Source organism: Equus przewalskii, chromosome 4 (assembly GCF_037783145.1).
Source record: "Equus przewalskii isolate Varuska chromosome 4, EquPr2, whole genome shotgun sequence".
Classification (NCBI taxonomy): Eukaryota; Metazoa; Chordata; class Mammalia; order Perissodactyla; family Equidae; genus Equus; species Equus przewalskii.
In genome coordinates this window covers 92,553,770-92,580,217 of record NC_091834.1, presented here as the reverse complement: position 1 = coordinate 92,580,217, position 26,448 = coordinate 92,553,770, and the positions used below count along the sequence as shown (strand labels likewise).

At 47.2% G+C, this 26,448-nt stretch overlaps 1 protein-coding gene across 10 annotated transcripts in view; it reads left to right on the top strand.

Annotated features, from left to right (window-relative positions):
* Positions 1-26,448, top strand: part of HIPK2 (homeodomain interacting protein kinase 2) — a 177,599-nt gene that overhangs the window by 102,791 nt on the left and 48,360 nt on the right. For all 10 annotated transcript variants that reach the window (XM_070616622.1, XM_070616621.1, XM_070616618.1 and 7 more), the window contains 3 exons: positions 22,644-22,767; positions 23,061-23,180; positions 24,993-25,079. In XM_070616622.1, coding sequence (XP_070472723.1) covers positions 22,644-22,767; positions 23,061-23,180; positions 24,993-25,079 — 331 coding nt within the window. The remainder of the gene's footprint in view (positions 1-22,643; positions 22,768-23,060; positions 23,181-24,992; positions 25,080-26,448) is intronic.

Genomic DNA, 26,448 nt, shown 5'->3' with positions numbered 1-26,448 from the left:
AGAACGGAAGAAAGGCACGACGGGAAGAAAGGGCAGGAGAGAGACACAATGCTGCTCTAGCCAACCAGAAGTGCACCGGCTGGAGACGCTCACACAGAAGGCCTGCATCGCAGGCCAGGACAGGGAGCAAAGAGAAAGCGGGATTCCTGCTGCAGAAGCTTTAGGATGACATGGAGGTGACATGACGATCATTTTAACCAGAGGCCTCACCTGGGACACCAGGAGCCCAGGGAAGAATCTCACTCTAGACTTAAAAGCTGCAGCCGCAACCCAGGGTCAGAGCTGGTTTACTGACCACAGCTCAGACCCCTGAGCCCAGGGCCTGGAGAACCTAGCAAAAGGGTGGACTTGAAAAAGATTGCTTATGGCTTGAGTACAGAAAGAATTGAATGCTCTTACATAGTGCCTGTTAAATCTTCAGCTGCGTGAAATGCATGCCTGAGCATGCTTACAGAGAGTTTGGTTTGAATGGTCTGCTTGTGATGCACGGCAGGGAAAAGGTTAGGAAAAGGGATATTCCCAGGAAAGAAGAAGAGCAGCAAGGGAAATGTGGACTGACTTCGTTAAGGTAGTGCTCGTCAGTAAAGTCCCTCCCAGCCCCCTTGCCCTGGGTGGCAGCAAAGAAACAGGGGCCCTCTTGTCTTTGGTCAGACACGTACTGTTGGCCTTAGTGAGAAATATGTCCACTGGTCAGCATCTAGCCTTCCTTGGCCAGGGTCCTAGGGGAGAATTATGCCCTTTTGCCCTAAGACATCCATTGTGTGTAATGGGCCCGTTTCTCTCCTGGACACCTGGGCTGCTGCACAGGAAGGCGATGGTTACTCAGATAATTTTCTGTGTTCTGTGGTTCAGATGAACACGCCTCCTTGACAAAGACTGGCAGTGCCATGACTGGGGACTGGCCTTCCAATATAAAAATCAAGCGTTTTAGCAACGTATGGGGTTCTGCCTGAAGAAAATTGCAGGAGGCAGCTGCAATAATGAGCTCTTGGAATTAGGAATGTACAAAACAAGATTTTCTCCGGCCTTGGAAGCATCTGCCAGCTTTACCCATTGGAACTCTCTTATCTCTACCTAGAATGAAATCCTTTATTAATAAGCCAAATCTGTGCTTCCAAAGGCTCTCCCCTGTCAAAACTTCTAGTATTTGGTTTGTAAAATAGATATTTCAGTAGTGTTGGCATGAGGTTAGTTTCTATGAAGAAAATTTTGTTTTTGCTTTCTCATTTCTCATGGAAATTATTCGATGAAAATAATTCAGTGGAATTGAAAAGTCTTGCTTCGTCACTTAATAGCCTGGTCATTGCTATAGGATACATTGAATGAATGAATTAAGCTTATAATTACATTTTTCATATATAGTGACACTCAGTTGATCTTTACCCCAATAAGTAAGGTGATCAGGTAGGAATTGCTCGTACTGTCTTGTAGCTGAGTAAACCTAGGCTCATAACATTTAAGTGAGTTATAACATTTAAGGAACACAAAGTAGGTAGGTGGTTAAGTGGGGTATAGAACTCTTAAAGGGCATCTAGAAGAATGGTGGCCAGTCACATGGTGTGAGACAAAATAAGTCGGCTGTGTTTTGGTGAGCACCTGTTATGACACTATGTTCAGCGATGTGAGTGTCCAAGGAAAGAAGATGCCACTGTCTTTCATCAGGAAGCTTAAAGCTTAACTAGAGAGCTCAAACTGCTACACCTAGAAACAATTAAGTTTAGTGGAAGGTGAGTGAAAGGAAAGAAGAGAGTTCTGGAATGTACCAAAGAACTTTGTGAGGGAAGAATTGAAACTGAATCTTGGGCAGAGATATGACTGTGTAGCCAGAGGCCAATGAGAGTGAGCGTCTAGCAGGCTGGGGACTGTGGCCAGGGATCATTTGATTGAAGGCAGATCGTGCAGGTCCTGTTTATATCTAGAGATGAGGAAGCTGAAGCTGAGGGCTGAAAGCTCAGCATAGGTAAGGCCTGAGGATTTGGACCAGTAAAGTGGAGAGTCGAATAGACACGGTCCGAAGGGACATTCCAGTCAACCCAAGCCACTCTGACAGCATGACCTCCCATGCTAAGGCAAACATTGTCTAACAGAAGACTCGGCTCGGGTGATGCCTCCTGTGGAGTGGCAGCAGTGGACAAGTTGGGCAGAGCGCGGTCTGGGGCTCTTAATTAGGGCCGGAGCTTGGGTGAGTCGTGGAGGGACTGCTAACAGAGGTGGGAGTGGAACTGAGCTCTGAGGACGTTTCAGATTTGAGTAGGAAAGGGAGAAGGCATTTCAGACGGAGAAAGCAACACACACAAAAGTATGGGCTAAGAAGTGAAGATTCGGGCCTCAAAGAAGAGCAAGTTACAAATTGAACATAGAAACAAAATGGGATAAAGAGACGAGGATGGCTGCTGTGGGGCCTGGGAAGCCATTAGAATCTGGACTTCATGTGATAAGCAGATCTGGAGGAAGGAAATGGTATGATGAAAGCAGTTGTAGGAAAACAAGCCTGGCAGCAGTCTGTAGATAGGACTAGAAAGGGGGGAAGATTAGAGGCAGAGAGGCCAGCCAGGAGACTGTCAGTAATCTGGGTGAGGCCATGGGAGTACTAAGAATGAAGCGGAAAAAGTGACAATGAGGCCCATTCTGAAAAGAAAGCAGAAACCTGAGTAGTAAAGGAAGATGTGATGGGCAAAGATGACTCTTGAGGGTCCTATTTTGGAGCTGAAAAAATAATGGTTCTATTGGGATAACTGGGGTGGCTTGGAAAGGAACCCCATTTTGGAGGGGAAGGTGATGGTTCCATTTGAGGCATCCAGGTAGAGATACTTTGGTCTTTGAGAACATGGACCTAGAACCCAAGGAGAGGTTGGAGCCCGGTGTGCAGCTGGCTGACTGATGATGTCTGACAGGGAACCAGTCCCAAGGGAGGTGGCCAGGGGGCCAGAGCAAGGAAGCAAGAGAAGGAAGAAGAGCCAGCGAAGGGAGAGAATGGTGGGAGAAGTCAGTAGAGAGCCAGCCAAACACATTACACACCTATAGGGGTTTTGAAAGTGAGTTGGAGGACATGAGGGTCCATCATCAGAGTGGAGGCTGAGGATGGGAACTGAGCAGAAGGCCAGTGGATCTGCACAGGAGGTCAGTGGTGGTGGTGAGCAGTTTCTCTAGTTTCCTTCGAGTGGGCCTCCCCATCCAGCATTGAATTATCCACCGGCCTCCTGCCTCCCTGCCCCGGAGCCTTCTCAGCTCTAATTGGTCCTCCAGGGGCCTGTCAGGAGAGTGCTCTTTCTAAAATCATAATCATAATCAATTAATAGTTATGGTTCTAAAATACAGATCTAATCATGCATTTTAAATTGGATTTGTGAGTTACTTTGGAATTGAAGGAAGGTGGTGTAGACTCTGCATGCGAGCAGTCTGCTGGTGGAGAGGAGGAGAGAGTGTTAATGAAAGGGAGGCAGGAACAAGCAAGGCTGCTTGAAAAGGAAGGAGGAGGGAAGGGGAAGCAGAGGAGAGGAAATGAGCATGTTTGAAGCAGCAGCAAAGCAGACTTTGCAGTGTGGGATCAGGTGAACCCGCCAAAGAGGAAGACAGATTGCTCCGCGGGTCACTCCTCCCTCTCTTCAGCAACCTGGAGGGCCGCAGGCGGGCGGCACCTCCTTGTCCAGCAGAAGGCCTCTCCCGAGAGGGCTCCTGTGAACTCTACCAACCACCAAAGGAAAGACTGATATTTGCTTATTTATCCTAAGTTGCTTCACCTGCTCTTGATTTGATTGCCTTCTCCATACTTCCCTGCACTGTTTCCCTGGTTTGCGTGTGTCATGACGTGGTCCCTTAACTCAGTGTGGTTTATTACCGTTAACTCTGCACCTCGGGGGTGCTTGGAATTCAGCAACTGGCTCATCAGTACTTCAGCTCCAAGCTGAGGACCCTCATTCCTAGAGACACTTTCTTATCCAAGTGCATTCCTGTCTTCCGTTGCTCTTTGTGGCCTGTGAATGTGCAATTGCATGTGATTGGAAGGAAGCGTTAATAGAATCCTAGAATCCTGGTGTTAGCAAGGACAATAGAATCACCCCGTCTGACCTTCCATGCACAGGGAGCCCCTTCGCCAGCTTTTGTTTAACTTATTAATAGCTTTTCTCCTGATTTAAACTGTTCCCAAAAATAAATATTGGGTGGGTGATCCAAGGAGTGGTTTCAATTGATATTACCAGGACTATCAGGATGAGCACGCTTTTTTAAAAAATCAGAATTTTGTTGGACTGACAAGAATTTGCAACTTGTGAAACTTGGCCTTCCTATCCGAGTTTTCCCTCTCTTGCTCATCGCTCCCCATTGCCTCAGAGACAACATGGGGTGCTTTCACAGGGGAGGCCAGTGGGACCCAAGGACAGGCTCAGTGAGGCCTCAGGCCATAACAGGGCCTCTGCAAGGACTCCACTCCTTCCTAAATGCAGTTAGCAGTTCCACAGATGTGTTTTTAATGCTGTTGAACTTGAGGAGCCTCATTTGCAGAGCAGCAACTTTTATGTGTATCCCGGGGCATTAAACCTATGTGAACGTGGGCCCATCAGGTCTCTGCGCCACCGGGACCCTGTTTTGCGTCTTTGTCATTCAACACACCAGGTTGCACATACATAAAACTGTCCCTTCGTGATTAAAGTCAGTCTTGGGCGCCGAGGGAGCATGGTTTGCTTTCCCCCACCTTTGGGCAGGAAAAACCACTGTACTGGTGGAAAGGCTTTGCTAACATCATACAGAACGGGGGATTTCCGTCACACAGGTCAGCTAGTCTGGGCTGTGCTTCTAGAAGCAGTGCTGTCTTTTTTCCTTTGCTCGCTCACCACCTCTCAGTGGCCGTCTCTAACCGAGGCTGAGGCCTCCTTCCGTAGGTCTGTTTGTCAGACCTTCACGGGATGTGGTAGCAGTGTGGGAGGTGTGACTGGTCCCATAAAATCTCCAAACCCGCTGTCCATTTTACAGTCCTCAGTACCGCATTTTCCAGTTCTTGTGTTTAGAGACAAATGCCCCTGTGTCTGCACTTTCGGAGCGAAGGAACTAAAGAATAGCTCGTTGTCTTACCTTGGGCCGGGGCACCGGGAGGGCGGGGCTCATGGTTGCTGCCCTGGTGTTGTTGCCCCTTACCCACTCCACCCTGGCCCGTCGCGTCCCTTCCTTGTTCTCTTGAACATTCCTTGTGTAGAACAGTCCTTCTGCCTCTGCACCTTTACTTGCACTGTTTTCCAAACTGCAGCCCCTCTCTCTTCTCTGGACTCAGAAGTCTGCCCGCCCCTAACAGTCTTATTAGATTCTACCTCCTTGAATTCTTCCCTGTTCTTCGCAGCCTGGAGTGAGTCCACCAGAGTTTAAGCTCCGTGACTGCAGAGATGGTCTTGTTCATTGCCAAATACTCAGTGCCCAGCACATAGTAGATGCTCAGTAAATATTTGTTGAATGACAGACAACGGTTGCTCTCTGTAGACTTCGCTGGCATCTAATACATACTGCTTGTTGGTATTCATCTTTCTATACATGTACACCTGACGCTAAGCTTCTTGAGAACAGAAACCATGACTTTATGTCACCGTCTAGGAAAGGAACACATTAGGAGCTCAATAAATACTGGTGATTGAGTGACTACGTAATCACTCAGTAATGTTCTCTGAGCGCGGGGTGGGAGTGTGTCTTTCTGCTGCTCTGTTCTATAAAACCCCTTGAGTGGCATTTTAAGCAAGCACAAGGGACCCCCCCTCCTCCCACCAGCACTTGACTATTTAGGAAGGATATTCCTAAGAGTGTGATGCTGTTAACATTACATTCCCCTTCCAAAAATTTGCAACAGACTGTGTAGAATTGTTCAAGAATCAGTTATCCAGTGGTTGATTAGTTAATTCCTGAGTAAGCCATTCTGAAAACTGATTATAATCCTATTTCAAATGGAGAGTTGGGAGAAGGCCAAAAAAGGGTATATTATTGTATCTTGTAGGAGGGAAGAATCCGGCAGATATTCACTGAGTTATGGCGCCAGAGCCTTCCTCTCTTCTGTTATTGTAAATTATTGTTATAGCAGAAGCCAAATCAGCAAAGTGAGCCTCCAGCCTTCACTTCCTCTCGGCTGAGGTCTTATATAATGAAGACCTTCATAAACAAACATTGCATGAACTTAATGTAGGAGCTCTCCTGTTAAAGTTCATGCTGTTTAATGTAAAGTGGAATAATTGTTTTATATTTCTTCTAAGTTCTGAGGGATCCCTTGCTTCTGGGGTAGCTGTTTACTAAAGCTTTTTCGTTTAATAAAGAAAACTAGTTTTATACCCTTCAAAAGTCCCCAATATACATCTGCAAACAGTGTACTCTCCTAGGGGATGCAAACTCAAACGCCTGCAGGGCCAGGCAGGTGAAGTCCATGAGCTGGTGAGGACGCAGCAGGTGACACACACGTGCGCCATTTAAGAGGCAGCACTTCTCACCCCAGGTTAATTGTTGCCAAGCACAAACGTATAGCCCAGAGTTGCGCAACTTTAGACTTTCAAGAGAAGCTGGAAATCTGAACTTTTGTCACCTGATTTCTAAATGTTAATAACTAATTCAAAAAAATATTTTAATTCTTTGCAGGCCAAATAGTTTATGTCTCTGTGTTGGATGCTTCCTGTGGGATAGGAGTTTGAAACTTTTGTTCCATCCCTTCAGGCCTTCCTGTCTTTGGGCACTCGGAAGTCCTCCTCGGGTGTTATTTTCATTGAGCCACCTCCCTTTTTAAGGGAGTGTTGAAGTGATTCCCATCCAGAGTGTCTGCCCGGCAGGGAAGGGACCAGATGGAGTGTCTGGTACAGTGCTGGGCACCAGGCAGATGCCTGACTAAGGCTTGTTGAAAGAACCAGTCTCAAACTTCTTTGGCGTGATCCCTCCTCTCTTCGAGAGATGGCCACATGCGGGTATTAGTTATCTATCGCTGCTTGATGAATGACCTCAAAACTCAGTGGCTTAAAGCAACGATAAACAGTTACTATCTCAGTTTCTATGGGCCAGCTTGGGAGCAGCTTGGCTTGACAGTTCTGCTCAAGTTCTCTCGGGAGGCTGCACTCTTCTGAGGACTTGACTGGGCTGCAGGATTTTCCAAGGCAAGCTGGTGCTGGCGGTTGGCAGGGGGCCTCAGCTCCTTGCCGTGGGGCCTCTCCATAGGGCAACTTGAGTGTTCTCACAACGTGGCCTCTGGATTCTCACAGAGCAAGTGATCCAACAGAGAGCAAGGCGGGAGCCACGACATCTTTTATGACCTAATCTCCAAAGTCACGTGTCATCATATCTGCAGTATCCTGTTAGTTACACAGGTTTGCCCTATTCAGTGTGCGAGGGGACCACACAAGGATGTCAAATACCAGGAGGCGAGGATCACTGGGGGCCATCTTGGAGGCTGGCTGTACAGCTGTGCTCACAATAGACTCTCGGTAAATCCTTTTTAAACAAATCATCCAACAATGAGAGTAGTTTTTCAAAAAACCTAGGGGAATAACATATCATAGTGATTTGTACCTAATATTCCTCCCATTTACTGTTGTGTTCTTGAGATCAACCTCAGAAATTAAATATCCTATTTTTGTCTTCCCTGAATGTGTCTAAAATAATTTTTTAAACATAAATTTAAAAATTCTACCTGTTTCACGTCTTAGACTGATAGACACAGGTGTACCATCTGCTTTTCAAGGAAATTCTTTCAGTTACTGCTTACCTCTGTCTGCTTCACAGGCTATTCCTTGTTCTCATATTCTCTCAGTTGCCTGAGATGACACTTTTCTGCTAAACCTAATGTTTTTTTAAAGATCTGAAAAGAAAATCCCCAAGAAGTGGCACCCTGACCACAGAGTAGTACCCCCTTTGATATATTGATAGCACTTGTGAAGACAGCCCCCAGAGATTCTCTGGGGCCCTCTGTATTGGTAGGAGAAGGGTGCCAGTTAATCAGAGGCATGAGACAGGGAGAGGGGTTACTCCTCACAGTATCCATTTCTGGAAGCTTCTTTCCAGTCTCCCCACCCCAACTCAAACAGTAGGACTGAGTGGCACTGCTGATGCTTCCAAACACACACACACCCACCCTCGGCTACACGTTGCCATTGCCCCTTCAAGACCACCCTTAATAGCCATTTTAACCCGATTTCACCCGAATAAAAACGTGAAGAGGAAGGAAAGGTGCCCCAATGTGATTTCCCTTAGGAAAATCCCCGCCGGTTGCTAGCGCTTATTTGTTCAATAAACAAAACCTTAGGCTGGGAATTGAAGGTCAACACAAGTAGAATCCGTGAGCGTGTGCCCGTGCTCCGGAGCCGAGCAGCGTCTTCTGTGCACCTGGGAGGGGCTGGCATCACCCCACCCCCACCCACTCCGCCTTGGCAGTGGTCACCGAGTCAGGGTGTTGGTAAATGGAAATGAAATGTATAATTCATAAGGCGGCGAGGTGGCGTGCGATCTGTGGAGGGGGGTGGTAATTACAGAATTGAGAAATGAGGCTGCAGTGCGTAAGTAACCTTTCTAGGTTAGAGGCTGCTATGATAGATGGCCTGCATTGTTCTCTTTCTGACCTTTTTCTGAACTTCCCCTTAGAAGAACAGAGGAAATACAGTTCTGCCTTTTCCCATATTGTTTTTGAGTAATACCTTTAGAGGCCAGCTTTTAGCATTTCTTTTCTTCTGTTTGGGGTTTTGTTCCCCACCCCCCAAGCTTTGCTGCTTCCCATAGAAAAATCTAGTCACTAATTACTTTATCCCAGTATTAATGGTGGATACAGAGGCTACACAAATATTTGTCCCTACTGAACACAATACATATTGGGAAACACAGGGAAAGAAGATACCCCTGCAGCCTCCTTTCCCTCCCTCTGCCCCACCCACCCCCAGCCGAGCAAGACAGTCCTGGGAATGGTCCTCAGAGATGATGATCCCGACAGGCCGATGAGAAATGTGTGGGGTGTGGCTGCTCAGTAGGAGGGAGGACAGAACCACTGGTGGACCCTAAGCTCCGGCTTGCAGAATAGTCATTTTAACCAAACGTTAAGGTGCACGCAGGAGCGATGCTCACTCACGGTTAAGCTATTGATGCAATCCCAGGGAAGAAAGATAACAAGGATGGAGAATGTGTGCCATGTGTCTTTCATCAGCCTTTTCACTGTGCAACCCGAAACACTCAGTGTTGTCCCATCTACACGTCCCTCCTCCGGTATCGACTTCCTGGTCTGAATGGTGAGTCCCCAGTGATGGCCTGTAACTTTGGGCTCTGTGATTATCTGAAGTCTTTCAGCCTCTGTAAAGCCAGGGAACCCCAGAAGAGGGAAGATGGAAGACTTCCGTTTCATCTTCACACAGGTTAGCATTGTCAAAGAGTCAAGCAGAATTGTTCCACTTAGCCTCAGAATGGCATCTAGAGTTGAGTCTTTGGGATGTTTGGGGTTATTTTGTTTCTTGAAAAACTTTTTCTGAGGCCGAATGAAAAGGAACTAGACAGTTCTGTGTCAGAGCCTTTCGAACTGGGGACAGAATTTGGTTAGCTCAGTTTAGGTTGTTAACACTAGTTGAACACCTGCTGTGTGCAGAGCAACACGGCTGCACTCAGGAGCTGAGCACTTCCTTAGGATGCAAATATAGGTTCTTTCTCCTGAAGGAACTTTCGATCTCATGGGGGATCCAGGGCAAGTCTAAATACATACATACAAAGACCTACTATGTAGCTGACGCTCTATAGAGGCTAGCATGACAAGCAGCCACTCGGTTACTTTAAGTGATATTTCAAAACTTTTCTTCTTTGGCAATAAAGAAACTTCACACCAGTGATGACTACCATTCTTTCAAACATCCATTTAATTACTTGTAATTTTTTTAGTTGAATTTTGAAAATCTCTCTACTGCCTTCTCTCTTCCTGTCTCCACCTGTTATTTTTTCTTCATCTCCAGATAGTTTCTCCTTTTTCACTCACCACTCTTCAGCTTATATATTTTTTAAAGATACAAACATCCTATGTCAAGCTTCTCCCGTTAAAAACACGTAGAGCTTTATGGGTTTCTGTTCAGATGTCCCCATGGAAATCCACATTATCAGAGAAGAACTTCTTAGAAAGAGTTTGCTTCTCCCTACCCTTTCTCCTTCCTTAAAAATAAATACATACATACATGAATCCATAAACAGTAAGAAATCGCTGTTTTTACTTCTTCCTCAGATGATCGCTTTGGTTCAGCAAACGTCTGTGTATCCAGCATTTCCTGTGTTCTTGCACAGTGCTTGGTGGTAGGGAAGGAAGATAGTGATACCATAGCCCCTTCCAGCTCGTGAGTGTGAAGCGTGACAACCCACATCTGTGGAGGACCCCCCACCCCAAGATTCTTTGCTGGGTGCTGCAAGGTGTACAGAGATAAATAATACACAGTTCGCCACCTTGAGATGCTTCCAGTCTCATTGAGGAGCTGATTATAGATTATTCTCGTCTTAAAAGATAATAACTATCAGTGCAAGGGTGAGTGGAAGCTGAATCGGCAGTGGATGCAATTCGCGTTGTAGGAACTTAGACTAGGAGAGAGCCTCAGGGAGAGAAGAGTTCTGGAGGAGGCAGAATTTGAGCTGAAAGCCTGGAAGGCTCACACATAGCCAGAAGGGGTGCTCTCCACAGAGGCCAGCTGGAGGAGGTGGGGAGGGGATGACCGGGAGTGTCCGGGGCCTCCTCCTTACCACTCTGATGAGTCTAGAGGGTTCTACACTGTTTCCTCCCTTTCTCCCACCAAGTAAGTCTCTTCTTCCTTCTTCCCTCCCTCCCTCCTTCCCTTTCTTTTTACTCTGCCTCTTAGTTCCAACTGCTGTGTGTTTGTGTGGTAACTCCCTGATTCCACACGCTGGTTTGTGCACTTGGCTTGAGGAGCGTTCAGTGCTCAAGAGAAGAGAATGAACATTTTGATCTCTTTTGCTGAAGCCTGCTCCATTCCGAAGGCAAGGTCCAAGACTCCCAGCTCCTGGGGTAAAAAGAGGCCCCATTGTTAGGATGAGAAAAACAGTTTATTGGAAGATGGGGCAGTGGTATCCTAATCTGGGGGGACAACTTACTCTCCATCCCCTGACAGAAACATCTTCTGTGCTCTCCTCTGCGGTTTGCTGTGGGTTTCTTGTAGTGAGGTTCAGCGGCCGTCCCTGGTGGGTTTCATCCCTCTGTCCCATAGGAGATGAAGGTTCAGATGCCTTTCAGATCACTGTGTCTGCTGCACTCCAGCACCCCCTAGTGTGAGCTGTGAAGAGCCAGCTTAGTTTTTCCTCCATGACCCAAACAGACACAAGAAAGCAAATAGGATTTTGGGTTGATTTTTTGTTTTTTGGGTTTTTTCGACTCCGTTAGGAAAAGTTGAATGTTGGACGGTTTTCCCTAAATAAGCTGCCCTTGGCTGAAACTGGAATTTCTGCCCATTTTGTTTGGCAAAACTCTCCTGTTCCTAACTCACGTGGAAGAAACAACCAGCCACCCTGGGAGCTCCCTCCCTGTCTTGACCATGGCAGCTCTGTCGGGCCGTGGTTAAGTCCACTCTGCGATGTTTCCTGCTGTAGAACTGGGTGACGGCCGTGCCCTTGGTCCCCTTCTGCAGGTTTGGTCTGCTGGCAAAGCCGGAATGGTGTGCGCCTCCCCAGGGAGCAAGGCCAGCCTCATCCACCTGGCTCCTCCTCCCTTGCTCACACCTGCTGCTTGGAGACGGGAGGCATCCCGTGCTTCCTGGGTCAGAACCTGCTCCATCCGCTGGGATGGCTTTTGGCTTCACTTGAAAACTTGTTTAGTTAGCGTAATAAAGGCCTTCGGCCCTTCTTTCTCAGTAATTCTCTATCAACAGCGCCATACAGAGAAGAAGCCCTCCTCTGATGACATGGGAAATAGCCCCGTGGCTGCAATGGAAATTCACCCTCCAATATGTGTTTGGCATCTTTGCTCAGTGGATTCTTTTTCATATCTCAGGTTTCTGGCTTCTGCTCTCTCAACTGGTGCATCTCCAGTCAGTGACACTGAATGCATCTCCCTTTCAAACAAGGAGCAGCTTTCCATCCTTAGTCCCTGTCTCTCTTATCCCAGGCCATCAGCCATAATGAATGCCTCCCGATTTAGTCCCACAAGCCACATAATCAGATGGTGCTGTAGGGAAGGAAAATTCTCCCTGGATGAACCTCGTCTTTGCTAAGAGTTGGGAACTCCAGGGCCTCCCCAGTGCAGGCTCGGGGACCCCAGCAGGAAACCATCGTGATTCCTCAGCCTTGTGTTGTTTCATTTGTTCATCCAACAGACATTTTTGAGTGCTCACTGTGAGCCAGTTGAAGCTAAAAGTTAACCAATGAGAAGTTTCACATTTAAATCGATGCAGTTGCACATAAGTTGGTAATACTGTCTTGGTGTGCTTTCATCTGGGGTCAAGGGTGAGCCTGGAATTAATTGATTAGGTGAGAGAAGCCAGCTTTTTCCCCGACCTGACATCTCATTGTCACTCTGTTGGTGGGTGACGTATCGCCACTCTGAATAAAGGGAAGGAGCTGTGTTACCGTTGATCCACAGGAATTGAAATTCCAAATTCCCTCCCAGTGCAGAGAAAAGAGGAGTGGCCCCAGGAAGCTGAAAGGTGACCGCAGGTGACAGTGTGACTTGGGTTAGTCCTTCCTGGCATTGGCAGGCTTCCTGGGGAAGCTCTAAATGTGCAACAGCTCCAAACCTCAGTTTCAGTCAGCAGACTAATAACAAAGCAGAAGAAAAACAATCAACAAAAGGAACTAAAAAGAATGCCTGTGGTTTTGTCTCCTTTCTCTCTCAGCCGCTGGCTCATTTTCCCAGCTCCCGGCCTTTGTGCAGAGTCCCTCTTAATTTGGGCTGGAACTGCCGTGTAGCCCACCTGTTCAGGAGCCTGCCTCCGGGCAGAGGGCAGAGCCCAGCTGAGGCTTGGGGTCCACGCCGCTGATGCACACACACAGCCATGCAGGCTGCATGTCACCACGCATGCGGAGAGGGGATGGGGTATGGGAGGAATGCAAGAGGGGTTTTGTGATGCCAACCATGTTGTGTTTTTCACCTGGCTGGTGGGGACACTGGATCTGCTTTCTGATAAGTCATGGAGCTATACTATACGTTTTTGTTTTGTGCACTACTTTGTCTATGTTATCTGTCACAATAAAAAAAAATAAAGATTAAGAAAAACTTTAAAAAAGAACCTGGAGCAGTAGATGTGTAAAAGGTGTTGCTCTATGTAGATACATGCAGACAACTGTGATTCCGTTTCCCCGGCTGACGGATGCTTCTACAGACGTTTATCAAGCACCTACTTGGGCAAACAGTACGAGCATAAATCCTGGTGATATCATAGTCCTGGTGGGTGGTAGGAAGCAAGACCAGGCTTTCTCCAGCAACCCTTGGCTTCATGGTAAAGGCACCAGAGAACAGACTGGGAGATACAGGGCCACCAGGCTGGTGACTGGAAAAATAGGCATAATGCATGTCAAGAGGGTGAGGAATTATAGAATTACAGGGCATGTGAATATCTTTGAAATGACCCATTGTGGAGACCAAGCTGATTCTTCCTAGGAACATTTCTCATTGAGATTTACTAGGAATTTAGAGGCTGGCATGAGAAGAAGCTCAGGATATCAGAGAACTGATTTCCAGTTTACACCAACATCACTGGAAGCCTTTGGAGATTATATTCAGTTAGGTTCTGGATCTAACGTTTTCTTCTGGTATATCAGCAAGAAAGGTAGATCTTGATTCCGCACTTTGCAGATCTGAAGCAGTACTGGGAACCTAGGATCAGCATGGCAGGGGGATATATATATATATTTTTTTTTAGTGCACACTAGGAAAATCTTCCTCAGAGCCAAGATGTTCATTGCCAATGCAAATCAAAAAAACTACCTCTCTGATTTTAACATTATACTGGAAATGGCCAGTTGAATCAAGGAAGCCAGCTTCCTTTGGGAGACTGTCCAAGTGGGGCATGAAAATGATGTCAACATCTAGACTAAACTGTGATTAAATATAATCAACCTTCCATATGGATATGATGATTCCTTCTGATGCCTTGAGCATTTCTATTAGCTGGAGATATTCAATTATGACAGAATCAGCACCAGTGAGCGTCTTGAAACGATCCTCATCAGCACACAGTTTGATGGACATCGGTGGTGGCTGCTAAAGTAGAACTTCTAGAGTATGTCTGCAACAGTTTTGCTGCATGTGTAGCATCGAGCCGGACCCACCCACAGGCAGAGTGTGGTGTCTTTCGTAGGGCTCCTTTGGGAGTCAGAGCCTTGCTCCTGGGTAGCAACTCTCCACCACAATGTCATCTTCGGCTTATTAAGGGCAAAACTACCCTGCTGTGGAGCATGTATAGAGATCTTAGGGTCCATGGTGTTTGGTTAGGCCATTACAAGAGCAGACATTCTCCTTATCACCTTGGCTCAGTGCAAACTGAGACAATGAGTGGGCTCCTGGTCAACCTCACCCTGTATTTCATTCCTGGAGCTCCATCCCTGGGCCCGTTTGTCCTTCTTCTCATCTGCTCAGTACCCCAGTCAAAGACAAAGCTGTTTCTCTCATACCTCCTGTTTACTAAGAAAGCTGTGTCTTTTTTAAAATCAAATCCCAGGCTGGCGGTGGTTTAGCCACACTCAGTCGCTGTTTAGATCTCCGCTGGGTCTTCCTGGGTCCCCAGACACGCTATGAGTCTTTTAGGGATGCTGCTCCCTGTTTTCCTAGTAGGCCACCCTTGGTCAGAGGCTGTATTCTGTCTGTTTGGCTGCCCCGCGGTGCTCTCCAGCCCTCACCCTTCAGGTTGTCCTCTGTGCTGATCCCTCAGGCTTTTGGGTCCAATTTCTCTAAAGTAGCCTCTTCCTAGTCCTCAGATTCCTGCCGCCATCCTTGGGTCCTCTGTTGCTTTGATGTAATCCCTGGTCTCCCACTCCTGGTCTTCAGCTCAAATAGTGGCTCAGAGCTCATGTCAGCATTTCCTAGTCTCCTTATTTTTGCAGTGGAAACATAAGATTTAACAACCCATCTGAAATACAATTTTACATTTTGATTGCTTCTGCCCCAGCCATACTGAGGTTACTTTCAATCTACATATATTTGTGGGAACGGGCTTTTTCACTGCAGTTCAATTCAAGTACACCTTATAATATCAGTGATTATGAAATACCATGGACTAATAGAGTGTCTTGCTTCCAAGGAGTTCAAACTGCTTTATAATCCTACCAACCATAATTTATCTTCATAAGCTGCTGTAGAGTCAAGAAAAAAAGTGAAATTAATAATCATATTTTATAGATGGTGAAATAAAAACTCGGAGAAATTGAGTAACATTTTTCCAGAAATGCACAGTTCTTCCTGTGCTCTGATTAGTGTTGCAAATTTATTGCCCAAGTTGGGAGTGGCTGTGAACCTTGCCCTTGCTTTATTAGGGGACTGCGTAGATGAGCAGGACATTGACTCTGGTCTTACTGGCCGAGGAGGCTGGCTGAACCAGAGACTGCACCATGAAGGGGAGTGCAGTTTAGGGCCGTGCTTCCCTGTGCAAGGAAGCAGGGGGAGCTGGCAGGCAGTTTTCCTTCTAAAGCTAGATGGTAGGGACTTGGTTGTTAATATTAATCTTTGTACCTTTTTTATGTAAATAAATGAAACAAATGTTTAATATGTACACTTCAATATATTTATACAGCTTTCCTAATGTTTCAACTTATAAGGAGGAAAATGGGCTTTAAAAATGAGGAAAAGGGATGCTCTGTTTATTTAATTGTTGTCACATGGACCTAGAGATGTTATAGATAAGTGACTTAGTATCTGTGGATTGCCTGCTCTCTGCCAGGCCCTGTGCTAGGTGCTTCCTGCGTTGCTCTGTTTAATTTCATCCTCATACCAGCCTCAGGAAGTAGGTGTACAGCTAGAACCTGACGGCGCTGGATTCTGCCTGTGAGCACAGGGCTCCGAAGCGCATGTTCATTCCCGCTCGACTTGTATGGTCTCCACACCTCTGTGGGAAGTCATGTCCCCACAGGGCCACATGATCTGGACGTGATCTGGGGACACCCTGTCAGCTCCATGTGCTGTCAGGAGAGCTAATGGAGCAAAATATCAAAGCTTCAATAATTGATGTGTTGAAAATGATAGTTGCTTATTCTTTTTCTATAAAAAAATAGAATTCTCAAACCTCCTGCTATGAAAATGTTGGAAAGGAACAATCTTTCTCTTTCTTGGGTGCAAATTTTGTCTGACACTTCATGTATGTTTAAAGTATTTTGATGTCCCAAAATAGCAATGAGGAGACTCTGGAAGATGATTCTGTGGGGTGGCGAATGAAGGATGAATCATTAGCAGAACCTGGGCCATTCTGAGCCCAACAGGAAGGGCCATTTCCAAGCCAGCAGTCCTACCTGCTGTGGAACTGAACTGAGACCAGAAACGGCCCCCATGGAAGAAACTGGAATGGGATTTTTTAAAAAGAACGTAAACTTTGAAACAGAAAGGCCAAGTAGCCTGCCTCTTGTTATAGGAGGTGTTGCCAAGGAGATGGTGCCAGCTTCGGGTAAAACTGGTGCCTGCTGAGGGTGTGGGGTTGAAGCAAAAAGATTCATTCCTTCTATAGATGTCTAGTGAGCACTCACCATGCCACCGGCACTGTGCTGGGTGCTGGAGACATAGCAGGGACGTGAGCGATAGAGGACGTGCACTCATCCTGCCCTGTGCCTGGAGGCCACCCTCACCTGTCCCCTGACCAAGACTCAGCTCAAACTTCTCCTGGGAAACCCTCCCTGCTTTGCCTCTCCTCCCCCAGGTAGTCCCTCCTTCGCGTCCTGGGCACACACCCGGCACGAAGCATGCCTGCATGCTGCTGCCTCCAACTAGACCATGCACTCCTGGAGGAGCCATAGGAACTGGTTTATTTTTCCATCTTCAGCACCCAGCACAGTGCCCAGCACATAGTAGGAAATGGCAGTTGAATATTCGAATCAGCGAGTGAATGAGTGGAGCTTGAACCAAATTCTGACTTAGAATAACCATTGGTGAGAAGGTTTCTTCTTCACTGGAGAGTAGACATGCTTCAGGTGGACTAGACAAAAAGAAACGGACTTTCGACTGGACTTTGAACTTCCCAGAACTCAGAGCCCTGTGGACTTAGCGGAACAGGGACAAGGCATCTGCAGGATCTCAGCAGAACCGTCTCTGGTCCCCCAAGGATCACTGACAGGCCAGAGAGAGAAGTGCCTGCTTTACCCAGGGGCTCATGGGCTGGGTGTTGAGCAGATATTTATAGAGCATCTACTGTGTGCCAGACTGGGGATCGAAAACGAGTGAGAGACAGACCCTGCCCTTTACAAGTGGGGGGCAGATATTTGAACATGTATTTAGAATACTAGGTGTTCAATTAATATTTATTGGACCTGTCTGGTTCTTCATGTTTATATCTTCATCACCTGGTATAGCAGCACAGAGAAAGTGGGCAGGGTATGTCTGAGTAAGGAAATAGGGAGGGGAGAGGGGCAGGCCGTGTCAGAAATACCATCAATGTATTGTGTGTGCAGAGAGGAGGACACATCCTTAGGGGTGAGGGAGAGTTTCAGAGTGAATTGGAAAAGGTTGAAAGCAAAGGCAGGAGACCAGTAGGCGATTACAGCAGAGGCCTGGATTGAAGCCGCAGGCTCGAACTAATAGCAGTGGGAGCTGAGTGGGGTAGTGGCTTCAAGAGAGTTAAGAAGATATAAGCTCTAGACGCCTAAATCTCAGAGGCCTTTGCCCGGCAGTCCTGACCCTGCATTTTCTGGTGCCACCTCCAACCATGCCTGTTACCCTCTCTGGCTTTTTTGCTTTTGTGAGCCACCTACAGACAGGTATCCTCTGACTCCCAGGGCTAGCCCTGCACAGGTGAGTGTGCGCCGCACGCTCTCCCCCATCTCTGGGCCTCCGCTCCTGTGGTTCCCGCCCGCCTGGAGGCCTTTCTTCCTCACACTAAATCCTGCACCCTCGTGCCGAGCTTCCACTCCTTGATGAGGATTTACCTTTCTACTCCCTGTTTACACTGCCTTAGCACTTTCATCTGAATCACATATTTCAGCACTTTCTTATATTTAATAAAGGTTTATTCAATCAAGCTTTGATTGAGTGGCTACTAAATGCTGGGCACTGTGCTGCCCTCATGGACTCAGCAGGGGGAGACAGACAGTAAGCAGGTTATTGGGAAAGTGCTGTAAAGTGACATTTATGGCACTGTAGATGGAGACTAACTGGTGTCAAGGGAGGCCTGTCTGTGGCGGTGACAATTTAGCTGAGGTTTGAAGGATGAGAAGGAGGCAGCCATCTGAGAGCCAGTGGGGAGAGCATTCGAGGCCGAGGCAACAACACTGCGTGAAGGCTCTTGGTCCAGCAGGAGCTTGGGTATTCTGGAAACTGAAAGGAAACAGACGGGACTCGAGCTTATTGACCTAGGAGGGTGGACTGAAATGACAGTGGAGAGCTGGGCAAGTCCCGGTCCTGGGGGTCCCTGTGGGCCATGGAGGGATTTAGATTTCATTCTAAGTGCCGTGGGGAGCCTCTGAGGGCTTAAAGCAGAGGGAGTGTGACCTGCTCGCTTTGGCAGCTATAGGGAGAGTGGATTGGAGGAATGAAGACGAAGCGGAAAGACTGGATAGGAAGCTCCAGGGGTGAGATGGGGTGGCCAGGGCCAGAGTGGTGGCCGCGGGGGTGGAGAATCAGACACCAGTCTGAGATAAACTTTAGAGCTGGCCATTTTCATGGATGGGGTAGTGAGGACGAGAGAGAGAGAGAGAGAGACAGAGAGAGAGAGAGAGAGAGAGACAGAGAGAGAGAGAGAGAGAGAGAGAGAGGAATCAGATCATTCCAAGGTTTCTAGCACAAGTAGCTGCAGGGGCAGGGGTGGGGCCTAGGGGTAAGGGTCTAACTCCATTTAGTAAAACAAACAGGCAGAGGGAGGAAAATGTTTGAGGGGGGTGGGGAGGAGGGCAGAGGAAAACAGTTCCCTTGTAAACACACGAAGTTTGATGTGGTCATGAGACATTCCCATGGAGATGTCTGGCCATCCAAACATAGCTCTGGAGCAGAGAGAAGTCCAAGGTGGAGACAGACATTTGGAAATAGAAATAGAATTTAAACCTGGGGGAGTGGATATGATAAGTAATTGGTTTCCTAGGGCTGCAGAAACAAGTACCACAAAATGTGTAGCTTAGAACAACAGATGGTTGTTCTCTCACAGTTCTGGAGGCTAGAAGTCCAGAATCAAGGTGTTGGCAGGACCGTGCTTCCTCTGAAGCCTCTAAGGAAGGCTCCTTCCTTGCCTTCTCTAGCTTCTGATGGTTCCAGGTGTTCCTTGACTTGTGGCAGCATCACTCCAATATCTGCCTCTGTCTTCAGATGGCTTTCTTCCCTCTGTGTCTGTGTCCAAATTTCCTTCTTCTTATAAGGACACCAGTCTTACTAGATTAAGGGCCCACCCAACTCTGGTATGACATCATTTTAGCTAATGACATCTGTAACAACCCCATTCCCAAATAAGGTCACATCCTGAGGTACCAGGGATTAAGACTTCAACATGTCTTTTGAGGGGACACAATTCAACCCTTAACAATTACCTAAAACAGTGATGAAGAGAGAGGAGAGAAGGATCCTAGGACTTTGCCATCATGGAGCAGTTGGATAGAGGAGGACAAGCCACCAAAGGAAACTGACAAGCCACAAGCAGAGAGACAGGACAAACATGAGAGTGTGTGGTGTCATGAAAACCAAGACTGAGTGTTTCAAAACGATGGTCAACTGTGTGAAGGAAATGTGGTTCTTGGGTCACAGAGCTGAGACACTGACCAATGGATGTGACAACGTGGTCACTGCTGCTCCTGACAAGCACAGCACCTGAGTGGAGCAAGGGTGGGAGTCTGGTCAGCAGGGTGAGAAGGTGATGTGAGCAAAGCGGTGGAAACCGCTGGAAATTCCCCTTCAGAGATTTGCCTTCGGAGGGAGAGCAGAGAAACAGGGCAGCCGCTGCAGGGAGTGAGGGGTCAGGAAAGGCTTGATGTTGGTTGTGGTTTGTTTTGTTCTTGTGTCCTGCTTGATTTTTTAAAATGGGAGATGCTAGAGCATGTTCGTGTGCTTCAATTAGCTGTGCTTTGGTATCTGTGTGTTTGTGTTGTGTACGTTTTGTACTCAGCTTCACTTGTCACCTATGTTTTAGGGGGACCCCTCGGGGACAGGACTGTGCCTTCTGTTTCATCTCCCAACTATCTAGCCTGACGCTTGAACATTTGTTCATTATGGTCACAGCAAGAAAAAATACTCTGCTGTACATATCCTGGTACCATGAATGGCTGCCATTTCATTTTCTAGTGGAAAATGGACTAAGAGCGATTTTCATGTAACGTCAGTCAGTGATGCTCCTGTCTGGTGTTTCTTGTCAAAGAACATCACTGAAGTGCCCTTTGCTTGGAGCCTCATTTGTTGGATTCTGCCTCGCACATCATCAAGGAACAGAAGCTGGGAAATGGGTTTGCATGGGTTCCAAATGGCCTGTGTAGGGGCATGAGAACCAGTTGATTAACCGGGTAGGAAGGGCAGCCCATGGTCAAGTCCAGAGATGTCCCTGTGGAACCAGACCAGCCTGTTCCTAAGACCCAACCTGGAGACTGGAGTGTCCAGGCTGCAAAGGGCGGGGGTACAGGTCACAGGAGTGGGACAGAGGTGCAGAGGTGCTTGACTCTGAGTCAGCAGCCTGCTGAAGGGGGGCCTTCTCCGGAACCAGGGCCAGAACTCTTGGAAGAGGCCTGAGACTACATGTGAGAGGAGGCAGGTGGACTCATCTGACTCTAGAACAGAGAGGCAGAAGGAAAAGCAGGTTCTGACACATATGTAATACAAGTGTGTTGTTTTCTCTGTAATATTCTTTTCAGATATTCCCTTCTTTTCCAAGGGATGTGTTTTTTTAAATAAACCAAAACCATCTCTACAGAGATTTCATTGCTAGAGGCAACCTGCAATAATCTCATCAATTACACACAATGATCAGGTGACTCTGGGAGCCCTGGTGTGTGTGGGCAACCCTGGACACAGTGACGTAGGCCAGTTGTGGGGGGTGAAGGCCCCATGACGCAGGACAGTCCAGCAGTGATGTGTCATAAAACAACCACAGGCATCCCAGTCATCAGGGCCAGGGGCAACAGCAGCCTACCGTGTCCCCCAGAATGGTTAGCAACTGGGATTGGAGGAGACACAGCCCAAAGAGAAGGGGAATTGCAGGCTGCTGAGGACGCCCAGCAGTGAGGGGACAGGGACAGCGAAGGCCCAGCAAGTAGCACCGAGGCAACTTGCTCCCCGTCCGCAGCAGTGACTCTCTCCTGGGCAGCACCAGTCTTGGATTTTAGGCAAAGTATGTCTTGCTGCCCAGACCGATGACTGTGGCACTCTGGAAGCAGCCAGCAGCAGTGCTGAGGTTACATTTAAAGAAGCAAGCTGGGGAGATACTCTTTCAGTGGGGAAAACTTCAGCTGGGAGCCCCAAGACAAGGGGAGGAGCTTCTGATCACACCCTCCTCCCTCCTTCACGCTAGGTGGGTGAAGATAAGAAGGTCTCCCAGCTCCCTCCACTCCCACTCCAGGCTGCTGAAAGGGCAGGAGAGTAGAATCTTCTTGCATTGCTTAATCAACTAGGACATTTACAGAGAAAACAGAAGTCGGGTTACTGACTACATTATCAGCAGAATGCCTTGAGCTACATTTTTAAAAAATAAAAGCTGTGTTCATATCTCATACTTTGAACTTGGTTTTCTCCAAAATGTACCCCTACCTAATCATGACAGATTCTTAGAAAAGAAGATGCGCTCTGTGGTCTGTTTGGTTTTGATTGCCAGCTACATGTGAAATTTCCTTTTGAGCTTAGGTGATTTCCTTCAGAAGCTCCAGCATGTAACTTTGTCTATCATGTGAAGGGACATAACTCCTACAGTCAGAAATGAGTTTGTAATGGAATTCCGATAAATACCCAGACTATATATTCATGAACAGGGTTCTTCTACATGTAATATTACAGAACTTCTTAGGAAATTGACTTTTTAGAACCTAATGAAAAAAAACAGTGTTTCCTTGGGAAAGTGTGGTACAAACTGAAGAAAGGGATCGGTGGCATGAACAGATATTGGATTTCATCCTGTTATTCTGGGTGGAGGCAACTTGTTTTGTATATTACTGAAAATAGAATACTTATATTTCAGAATTCCTTTGTAAAAACCAGGCATCCTGTAAAGATTGGTTTCCCAGGTTTTCAGCTATAAAAGATAACTTGAGTTCCTCTAAAGTGGTTATTAGCTCATCTGGCTGGACTGTAAGGGTAATGAAGCCCACAGACGTGGTTCCAATAGATGCAGGTCTCTTCTAGAGCCATGGACCAACCTTCGTCTCAGCCAGCCATCCCATCTGCCAGGGCTCCCTGCTAATGGGGAGGACCAACCCAAAAAACGGGGGACTCATTGCAACGCAGCGCAAGAACCACAGGCCCTTCAGAGGGGGCCAGTGATGGTATCCCAGGTTTGAAAGGTAGGATTTGATGTAGAATTCATATAGAAAAAGCTGCCTGCATTTCTGAATTGCTAATGATTTCTTCCGTTCTTCCTCTTCAGGGCCCCTGAGATCATCCTTGGTTTACCATTTTGTGAGGCGATTGATATGTGGTCCCTGGGCTGTGTCATTGCGGAGCTGTTCCTGGGCTGGCCGCTGTATCCAGGAGCTTCCGAGTACGATCAGGTGAGGCCAGGTAGCACAGGCACTCACTGCAAGCATGAATCCTTCATGTGGATTGCACCTCATTTACAACACGGCGTGTGGATGGGGTTTTGGGCTGTGATGCTGTCTCCTGAACCTTGCTTCTCTTGGACCTCACGATTCTTTCTTTCTTCCTCTTTCTTTTCCCTTTTTCTTTGATTACTTCTTTCCTTCCCTATAAAATTGTCATTTTTCTCAAAGGCACTAGCGCCATCAGTATACCATATGTACAGTGACAGGAGAAGCCCTGACTTCATTCTCATCTTTTCTTGCAGATTCGGTATATCTCACAAACACAGGGTTTGCCAGCTGAATATTTATTAAGCGCAGGGACAAAGACAACTAGGTTTTTCAACCGTGACACAGACTCGCCGTATCCTTTGTGGAGGCTGAAGGTAGGAAGAGCACGCCCTCTGATCTCGCCGACGCCCAGCACTCAGGGAGGAAGGGCACAGTCCGATTAGTGGGGGCTTTTGCCATCAGCACGTTGATCCTGGATCTCCCCTTGATTCAGTCAGCGACATGGGGAGGGGCGACTGTTGTTGATAAGTACACGGCATGGATGAATTTGAATGTGCAAAAGCAGCACTTTGCTTGGCCTGCTGCCGCCTGCAAAGCTCAAGTCCCAAGCTCTGATTGTTAAACTCCCAGGATTTAATCCAGTAAACCTTGATGTCCTGTCTGGTTTGTGCTAGACAGAGAAACGAATCACCCCTGCCCTCAGGGAGCTCCCAGTCCAGAGGGAGACTGAACGCATGCAACACGCCCTCGCCCCCCAGAACAGTGCCCTATTCCTGGTAGGAACAGAGTTTGGGAGCCAAGAGTGGGGAGCCTTTCATACTGCCCGTGGCAGAGGGCCCGGGAAGAGCATTTGAGCTTGGCCCTGAAGGACGAAGAGGGTCTTCCTGGCAAAGGAAACGCGTAAGCAACGTGGCAGCCGAGGCCAGGGGAGGCATCTGATGGTCCCAGCCGGCAGGCGGTGTAGCGCATCATTGCACGCTGGATTGCACACCGTAGACTCGGGTGGTTTTATTTCACGGAAACATATTTTGCTTTCACTTTGATCTGTGCCTAGTAATTAAAATTAATGCATTTTCCTGGGAAGGAGAAAATAACACAAGTCTCAAGTATGTTTTATGTCCATTTTAGGTATTTCTTTTTTTGCAAGAGAGTGGGTGGGTGTGTTTTTGACAGAAACCACCGCCAAATTCTAATCTGATTTAAAGATAATGTGTGGCCAATAGTCATAAGAGATTTAGAAAAGAAATCTGGGAGCTAAGCAAGCACTCTTAGGCTATTGATGGCAGGGCTGGGGTTTGGCAACTGTGAGGGTGAGTTGCTCAAGGTCAGGTCCAGTAACAGAGTCTCAGGTGAAAGAGGGTGAGGCCAGGCCCGGCAGGGTTCACTTCCGTGTCTTAGCTGAAAGCCTCAGTCCTACTTGTCCGGCCCTTCCCGTGCTCAAGGCCTGGATCTTAGCAGCTCCAGGTGTGCTGTCCTTGAGTGAGAATTTGAGGGTTAATTACCTGTGATCGTGGATGACAAACCCATGGTGATTGGAAACAGCAGCTTCCTAGACAGAGGCAGAAGTGGGAACCAATGTGTGGGCCCAGGCCCAGGCAGAGGGACCACACAGAACCCAGACCAGGAGCCCACGACCCCTCACTGGCCATATGACCGTAGCAAGCTCCTTAAGCTTTCCACTCCTGGTTCTCTCTCTGGAAAACGGGGTGGTAATCGTCCTACCTAGCATGGTTGTGAAGGATATTAAATGAGTTCATGTGCTCTAGAATAGTGCTGACACATAGTGAGAGCTATACATATATCAGGGTTTGTTAAATTAAAATTTTAAAACGTGCAAAAGGGCTTCTGCTTTTCCACATAGGGAAACTTACCTTATCCCTTAAACTTAGAGAACAATGTAAGGTTAACAGAAATGTGGCTTATCTTACTCATCTTAGAATCCTCTGGACCGGACTCAGAACAGGCCCCTGACAGGTGTTCATGGGAAGGACAAAAGCGGGATGAGTTGGTGTGGAGGTTGAAAAGAGAAAGTAATTAGTGTGCAAGGCACTTTAAGAAGAGTCAAAGTCTGCTTCTCTGAAAGGTGGGAAAAAGACCCTCCGTGAGGAGCTGCAGCTTGAGGGCTTGCGTCGCAGTGACTAGGAAATAATTCACGTTACCAACTGGCCTTTTCCTCTCTTGACCAGACACCAGATGACCATGAAGCTGAGACGGGCATTAAGTCCAAAGAAGCGAGGAAGTACATTTTCAACTGTTTAGATGACATGGCCCAGGTAAGCTCCATGGGTGAGTATGCAGTGTTAGCCCCTTCAACAACCAAGCACAGCAAGACTTCTGCGAGAGTAATATAGGAAGGGAGTAGAAATCCACATTGTTCAACTGCAGTGGTTGACCTTGACCTTAAACAATGGTATGCCAGCCTCAGTAAGAATACCATTTGGTTTGTGGGACATTTTTAAAACCTATACCAGCTCTTTAAAAATAGCTTCAGTTTATTGGTTCCCATTTGTAAAATAGTACTGGCCACTCTTACTGATGCTTTCATGAGAAGGATTCAAGCCCGTTAGGACGTTTGAGTTTAATGCCCATGATTCAGTGTATTAGTTCCCTAGGGCTGTCGTAACAAGGTACCACAAACTAGGTGACTTCAGACCATAAACATTTATTCTCTCACAGTTCTGGAGGCTAGAAGTTCAAAATTAAAGTACCAACAGGACTATGTTCCCTCTGAAGGCTCTGGGAAGAAACTGTGCCTCTCTCCTAGCTTCTGGTAGCCCCTGGCAAACCTCAATGTTCACTCACCTGCAGCTGGGTCCCAATCTCTGCCTTCTGCCCATGGCCTTCAGCCCTGTGTTTCCTCTTGTCTCTGTGTTCAAATCTCCCTCTTGTTTCTCTTAAGAAGACATCGGTCACTGGATGTACGGCCCACCCTACTCCAGTATTCACTCATTTTAACTTGATTCCATCTGCAAAGAGCCTATTTCCAAATGAGGTCACATTCACAGGTACCAGGGGTTAGAACTGAAACATACCTTTTGTGGGGACACAATTCAGCCCACTTCCCTCAGTCTCTCTCAGCTCACTGAAGGGACCAGAGACTCTCACCTTTCTGCCCAGAGAAAATTCTAGAACTTCAGCTATTTTTAGTGTAAAGACTAGTCTAAATCAGGGCAACCCAAAGTGAGTTTTTCTTAAAAGCAATGAGAAATAAAGCCATAGACCAATGAACACTTAGCACACCTCTTACTGAAGATGAGTGTAACCAAAAATCATGATTCTGAGTAAAGTATACTTGTCAGTTGATTAGAAGCTTAGATTGTCTGAGAAAGCTGAAATTGCTTTCCAGAGCGTGTCTTGGAAAATATAGAAAGCACCACAAAACCAGTCTTTTAAAGGCTATCTTGGTATAGTCTTGCTCTTGGAAGAAAAATCCTGTGTTCAGATATCCCGCTTGCCTTGTCCTGAGGTAACCCCAGTGAACACAGGGATTAAATAACTCTGCCCTAACTCAGGGGCTATGAGGACTGATAAACTATAGCTGCAGGAAAGGGCACTGAGGCCCCTAACACTTCCCTCTGCAGGTTAAATAAACAAATCTTTTTGCCTTTTATTTCCTACTGCTTGATTGTGGTTATTTTTTTT